This window comes from Camelina sativa, chromosome 7 (assembly GCF_030686135.1).
Source record: "Camelina sativa cultivar CO46 ecotype springtype chromosome 7, ASM3068613v1".
Lineage (NCBI taxonomy): Eukaryota > Viridiplantae > Streptophyta > Magnoliopsida > Brassicales > Brassicaceae > Camelina > Camelina sativa.
Genome location: NC_141886.1, coordinates 4,790,374 through 4,797,507, shown reverse-complemented (window position 1 = coordinate 4,797,507; position 7,134 = coordinate 4,790,374). Strand labels below are relative to the sequence as shown.

The 7,134-nt window shown below is 31.5% G+C and overlaps 1 protein-coding gene across 1 annotated transcript; it reads right to left on the bottom strand.

Annotated features, from left to right (window-relative positions):
* Positions 1-5,402: 5,402 nt before the first annotated feature.
* On the bottom strand, positions 5,403-6,225 carry LOC147940869 (gibberellin-regulated protein 12-like). Its single transcript, XM_087458181.1, has 4 exons — positions 6,092-6,225; positions 5,956-6,000; positions 5,806-5,836; positions 5,403-5,705 (listed from the first exon to the last, which is right to left on the bottom strand). Exons 1-4 carry the CDS (start codon positions 6,152-6,154, stop codon positions 5,524-5,526), a joined length of 321 nt encoding a protein of 106 aa, XP_087314307.1. The 5' UTR covers positions 6,155-6,225; the 3' UTR covers positions 5,403-5,523.
* Positions 6,226-7,134: the final 909 nt, after the last annotated feature.

Below are 7,134 nucleotides of genomic sequence, written 5' to 3'. Positions count from 1 at the left end.
TTTTTCATTTTTATCTCTTAGGATTGAGTCATTTTTCTTCTTGCTTTGAGTCAGTTTTTATATGGATTTGTATGAAATTTGATGAACTAATCTACTTATGATGTTGCTTTTAACTTTTGTTTGAGTGTTTCTTAACAGCATTAACATCCAAGGATTGATCAAACAACTTAACAACACATCTAACTGCAACAATTTTCTAAGGAGTTACGGCCAAAACACTGTTCGTGATGAGTGTCGACCGACACTGAAATGGTGTCGGTAGACAGCCAATGGTAACCCGAGAACTGTTCAAATTTTTCATACATTTTTCCACAATTTTTTGTTTCTTTTTGCTTTCCTCTTACTTGAAAACACTGGGGACAGTGTCGTTTAAGTCTGGGGGAGGTTAGTAGTAACTACTAACATAGTTTTTGTGTTTAGTGTGTCAAAACCATATTTTTGAGTCAAATTTTTCAAATTTCTCTTTTTGGAATTAGGATATCTAACTAATGGTTTCTGTTCTTTGGCTAACACTCTTATGAATCTTGATTATGCTTGATCTCAAAACTGAAATTTAGAAAAAGACTATGAGCTGTATCAACAATCATGAAAGCCCTTATCCAAAGGATATCTGGTTAAACTAACGTTGTCTCAACTTTTATCAGGATTTTAACCAGACTTAATCTCTTACTTTGGAGTTTGAAATCAGTGGACTAGACTTGTTCTTCGGGTCATACAAAACAGTGCAATTTTTCAAAGTATGTCTCCCCTCTCTCTTCCCTTCAGTACTTAAAAAAAAATCAGAAAATAAAAGAAGAGAGGAGAATAAAAGATGAGATGATTTTGATCAGTTTAGAGGGAAAGGTAAATTACCTGTGACCCCATTATTCTACTCTTGAGTCAAATGATCACACAAATCTTGGAAGCTAGGGGTAGGTAAATTACCGATGACCCCGGTATTCGCTTACACCTTTGATTTAAAAAAAAAAGAGAAAATGTTAAAAAAAATCAATCCCTTGGAAGTGAGAAAAGGGAGAGGAAAGGAGATGTATGAAGAATGTCTTGGCCTGAAGAGAGTCCTATGCCACTAATTGTTACACCAAGGTAAAAACTCACCTATACTTGCTTTAATTTATATAATGAGATGACAATGGTGAGACTGGAGATTCCAGAAGATTGTGGGATTTGAGTAAGGAATGTTGATGCTTTTCAATTGAAAAAGTATATGAAGTAAGTTCTGAAGATCAAGGCGATGAAGAGTGCGAAAAATAGTTACCTGCAGTTGAGTGAATTCCATGTTTTCAAACCTCTTTCACAGGTCTAAGTTTTTGTTTCGCTTGAGGGCAAGCAAAGGCTAAGTCTAGGGGAGTTGATATATCATGGTTTTTACGGTTTTTAACCATGATATAAGTGTGCTTTTTGAGTCTTTTCAATTGTTTTGTAGGATGTTTTTGAGTGTTTTCAGGTTTTCTAGGATTTTGGCACGGATGGAGCGGAATGAAGCAATTTGGACCATTGTGGAGCATTAATCCGGAGGAAACCAACTTGGAACAATTCAGAGTGTTGGTGTCGATCGACACCACCTTGGTGTCGGTTGACATCCTGTTTTATCCGACGAGAGAACAAGAATTGGAAGTTTTACAATTTTGCCCGAAGTTTTCCACAATTGCAACATAAGCCTCTGGACATGTTTTAAGATGTATATATTTTATTTTTGGGTTTAGAAACCCTTAAGTTATTTTTTAGCAGTTTTTGAGAGAGAAATATTGATAGCTTTTGGGAGAGAATGATCTGAATTCTTTGTAGCGAGAAGATTTCTAAACTCCCTCTTTTACTTTTTAATATCTATTGCATGTTATTCAGAATTATGATTTGTTCTTCATTAAACATGTCTGAGTAATTTGCTTGTTAGGTTTAGGATTTTTCACAGGATTTTTGTGACTTATTAGATCTGTTATTTTTAGGGTTCTTAATCTTTTATGATCTTCATCCTTGGTTGTTCTTCACAATAATTCTTGATTGATCACCTAGAATTATTATCATAGAAAAATAAATTGATATGAGAATATAATTGTTTTCCTGATTAAAACTTTTGGTGAGCAAAATAACTTTATACAAAGATATTTGATTTAGTAATTTTGTGAACTTATCTAAACCTGAATTTAAAGCTGATTTTTAACCTAGAATTTTACAAAGATATTTGGATTTTCTGGTTTTAAATTTAGATAATATTTGCAGTGAGAACTGATTTATTTTACAAAAGTGTTTAGAGTTCTAGATCTGATTTTAATTACTTGAACCTTAATTAATTTACTGATTTAATATTTCATAATTTCCTCAGAAATTCTCTAGGCTTAACCTTTTGATTTTCTGATTTCACAACACTTTTATTTGAATATTTGCATTGCTTTTTCAATAATTAAATTAACTTGCTTAGCGTAATAACAAAACTCTATAATCCATTGTGTTTGATCTTGAGTCTCTGAGGAATTCGACCCCTAAGTACTATAGTGATCTCTTGTTTGAGAGAGTAGCTCCAAGGATTAATTTGAGCTTATCAAATTTTGGCGCCGTTGCTGGCGAGCAGCTGCTTCCACCGACCCCGGAATGCAAGGGGGAGAAGGGTGTATCGATTTCTTTGGTTTTCGCGCCTTTTTGGTTTTATGTATGGCCTTTTCAAATATGTCAATCAAATGTATTTTGTTAAAATATCACAAAATTGAACTAAAATTTTAATATTATAAAATCAATACAATAAAAGAAGGTTGTGTTGCTTTCCTTGTGTGACACATCAGCCTCAACATTGAAGCTGGTGTTAACAAGTAAGTTAAAATCAATAGCTAGTAAAAACATTTCAATTAATACAACTAAGAGTTCTAAACCAATAAAAAAAACTATGTGCTACTAGGCATGTCAATTACGCCCAAAGCTCGCAGACTGGCCCGGCCTGATCCGGCTTTGAAAAACACCAGGCTCAGACTTAAATATATGTTCAGAAAAATCAGCCCTTTTGGACTCAACCCGTTCGGACTTTAGAGTTTTTAGGCCTTAGCCCGATTGGGTTCGGACCGGCCCCAAAAACCTTTATACAAATCTAATTATACATTTTGTTAACATTTTTGTTTGATTACACTATTTTATTAATAATTTATTATAATTAAAGTTTAAAACTCTAATCTTAATTTCATATTTACTTAATAACCTTACTTAATATTTGAAAAATCTTTATCTGTAATATTTTATATAAATTATATATATTTTTTATTTGGTTAAAGTATAAAAATCTATTTGGTTTAATTTTTTTTTATTTTAGATTAAGTTGGTTTTTCGTGAATATAGATGAGTATTTAAATTTTGATTGATTTGTTTTATATTGCGCCTTTAAACATTGCTTTTTAAGACATGTTATAAACTAACTTATAAGTTTGAATTTTTGATCCGTAAGATAAACCCGCAAAAGCCTGAAAAAGCCCGAAAGTCATGTAGCCCTGTTACAGCCGGACCGGGCTTTGAAATATAGATTTGGAAATATTTTGGGGGCGGGCCGAGAAGGGCTCAAATATATGCGGGTTTTGCAGAGCTATAGAAATGGTGAACTTAAGTCTAGGTGGGTGTTGATTTTCTGTCAGGTTCTTGAGATACAACCATTGACGCGGAAGGCTTGGACGCTTGGTGTCCCGGAGGTTCTCGTTGCTTGAGTTGTTATCAGATATAGGAAGACCACCATGGAGGATTCTTCTGTTATGTTTTTCCTCATGTGAATCAGTTGTGTTCTCAGACTGTTGAATAGGTGGAGAAGAAGGAATGACCTGAGGTTGTGGTGACATCAAATTGAGAAACGTTAGTGCACATCCCTAAATTCTAAGACTGCTTTTGAGTTCAGTTAGAGAGAAGAAACAAAAGAATCATCACAAAGTTTTGCTTATCGATGAAAAAAACATAAAGAGAAGAAAACACACGACTCGTTCGGCAAGATACATGGAAGAAACATATGTCATTGTTAAAGAGGCAAATCAATCTCACCAAATTCACCTTTGATTAATTCGAACAAGAATTTCATCAAAATCTACAGATTCTACAATCAAATTTTCTGGTTATCGAGAACTCTTTGGAAGAAGAGACGAGGTTAAAATTAGGATAGGGAAGAAATTTGAAATGATAGAATAGAGAAAGAGACACATAGTGATGTGAGAAGAAGGAAGAAGAGAAGAGAGACATAGAGATATCAATTCCTCAGGTAAGTCTCTCCCTAAACACACAATTGCCGTCTTATACAAAAGATTAAAAAATTCACAAAAGAGCAACTTTTGGAATTGTAGGTCCAATCGAGGTAAAGATGTCGTTTTTATTCAAGTTTTTAAGATTGCTTCAAGAAGAAATATTAGTGTTTGTGTAAATTGACTCACCTTTTATTTGTTGACTGAGGTCTTAAATGAAGATGATATTGAGCAAATTGCTGCTTTGGACCAGAACGTTTTATTTTTTAATGTTTAGTACAATACATGTTACTTACTACTACTTCAGAACTCTCTATGAGAAAATTTTCATTTTTTATTTTCCTTTCGATCATAGTAAATTTCAAAAGTTTCATCTTTGGTTTATGTCAGATTTATGAGACAAATGTTGAAGTGCCTAAACCTAAAGTACTTTAAGAGATCCATCAAGAACATTTAAAATGTAGACATCAAAGAGTAATATGTATTACTGTTCTAGAGGGTTTATGAGTGAGAAACAAATCAAGAACTAATGGTTTGTAATCCCTAAACTTATTTGGTAATAAAATTTAAAATCTATTCAAAAACTAAATTTATGAAATAAAAACTTAAATATCATATGATGATGTAAATAATATTAATAAAAAATACTATTGAAATTATCAAAAACTTATGAAATTGATTCCAAATAACTTATATTAAATTATGAATCTAGAAAAACAAAACAGAAAAATATGACAAAAATAAAATAAAAAAACAATCTCGCGGCGTAGCGCGGATACCAACCTAGTAATCTCTAAATACTAAACACTAAATCTTACCCCTAAAACTTATTGTATATCATAAATCTACAATTGTTAATCCAAACCTAAAAAAGAAATTCTACACTTTTAAAATTTTTTTGTTTGTGTTGATGGTAATTTTTAATATTTGTGATATTTTTGAGAAAAAAACTAAAGCATGGTATTTTTGAAAAATATAACTTAAAATATGATATTTCGAAAAATCCTTTTAAGTAAAACATCCAACCGATTAAATTAATAATTACTAATGAGTATTTTACTCCTTCATTTTTCTTTTAATTTTAAGGTAAAACATCCAAATATTCCTCTTTGTAAAACATCCAACCGACTAAATAAATAATAGTAGTATTTTCTTTTAATCTTAAGGTATTTGACCAAAGATATTTGTGCAACTTTAGATTTGCAATAAGACGAAAACATTATATTATATTATATTATATAATACATATATTAAAAATAGGCACGGCCAACATAGATTTTATTAAGAAGAAACAATATATGTTTTGTTTATATTTGTTTATAAGTTATCATGGACATTTAGGTCCACCTTCTTTGGTCTTCCAGTTATCGTAGCAAGGGCATTCTTCTTTGTGTCCATATGTTCCCGATGGTACGCACAAACATTTCATACAACATTTGTTGCAAAAGAACAAACATGGTTTCTTGTGAGATGTCGCTGAACATCGATATTCACATGCCTTTGGACATTCTGGACAAAAAATACAATACAACATTAAACAAATTATTAACGAAATGGTTCAATTTATTGATTATATAAATGAAATAACACGGTTAAAAAAAAAAGTTACCTTCTGGTCGAAGTGAGCCTTCTCCTCCCATCTGAATTTGTTGGAGGATGCACATAAAGTTAAAGAATGGTTAAAGAAAAGAGTTTGAAAAAATTATAGTCTGTAATATTTTTTTTTTCATAATTTGATGTTTTATATAAAAAATTATACCTTAGAGGCTGAAGGTGCTTCAGCTGGACTATCTAATTCTTGGGTCTGTACCAAAACAAAATATATATATATAACTGTATCTCGACGACGTCATAAAAGTAAAATAAAAAATGAAAACAACTATTTGGATGTTTACTTTAGAAAATTGAGTAGCAAGCAACAAACCGGATATCATCAAGAAAATGATGAGTTTCAACATTTTCTCAAACTCTTTCCTTTCACTTCCGATTTTTTTTTTTTTTTCTTTTTGATGATGTATTTCACTTGACTGTTTGCATCTATTTATAACCAATGGCACTTGTATATATTATAGAAGGTAATTAAATATACTGAAGTTGTCAAATACAAAGCATTTATTTTATGCTGACTTTATTAAATTCAATGTATTTTATTTCCTTAAATAATTTATGAAATTAAAATAAACTGTTAATAATAATTGACCAAAAAAAATATCAATTATCACATGCTTTTTTTTCGTACTTGAAAAAAAGATATATTCTATTTTCGAATGTTCCAAGTTTGAATCACACGCGCCCGGGAGTGTAAATAACGTAAGAAATAAATAGTGAACCTTATAATAATAATAATTAATATAGATTTGATGCCATATTCAAAAATCGAAGCTCTCTCTCTCTCTCTCTCTCACTCACACACTCCTTCTTTTGGGATTTTCAAATTTGAAAAACAAAAAAGACTCATCAGACTCAGACCCACCACCTCCAACATCTCTCTCTCTCTCTCTCACTTTCTCGAGAAAAACATTATATATTTTTTCCCTCTTCATTGTATTTTGTAATAAGTTCTTCCATCGCTGTTCCTTTTTATTTTTATTTTACCACCAATAAAATTCAAATCACACGACATCATATCACAAAAACGCTTCACAACTGAGTCTGAACTATCACAATCTTCGCAGAGCTCGAGATTGTAGAGTAGAGCCGTCATGGGTTGTCTCTTCAAGTGCTGCTTCCGTGCTACTACTACTAAAGACAACGAATCAACTAGTGCTGATGACTCTGTTTCTCAAGTTCAATCCAAACAAGTAGTAAATTGAATTCTCATCATCGCTTCCTTGTGCTTTTACAATTCCAGTGTTTCAACTGTAATCTCTAACTTCTTTGTCGTTTTTTTTTTTTTTTTTTGTGATGATGATTTCAGAGAGGTCATCATGAATTATCG

Bases quoted from the DNA above. Each gene is read 5' to 3' on its own strand.
- LOC147940869 (XM_087458181.1), bottom strand. From the start codon at position 6,154: ATGTTGAAACTCATCATTTTCTTGATGATATCCGGTTTGTTGCTTGCT. The intron at 5,837-5,955 runs GTATAATTTTTT...CAACAAATTCAG, and splicing joins AAGCACCTTCAGCCTCTAAG to ATGGGAGGAGAAGGCTCACT. The intron at 5,706-5,805 runs GTAACTTTTTTT...TTTTTTGTCCAG, and splicing joins AGGCTCACTTCGACCAGAAG to AATGTCCAAAGGCATGTGAA.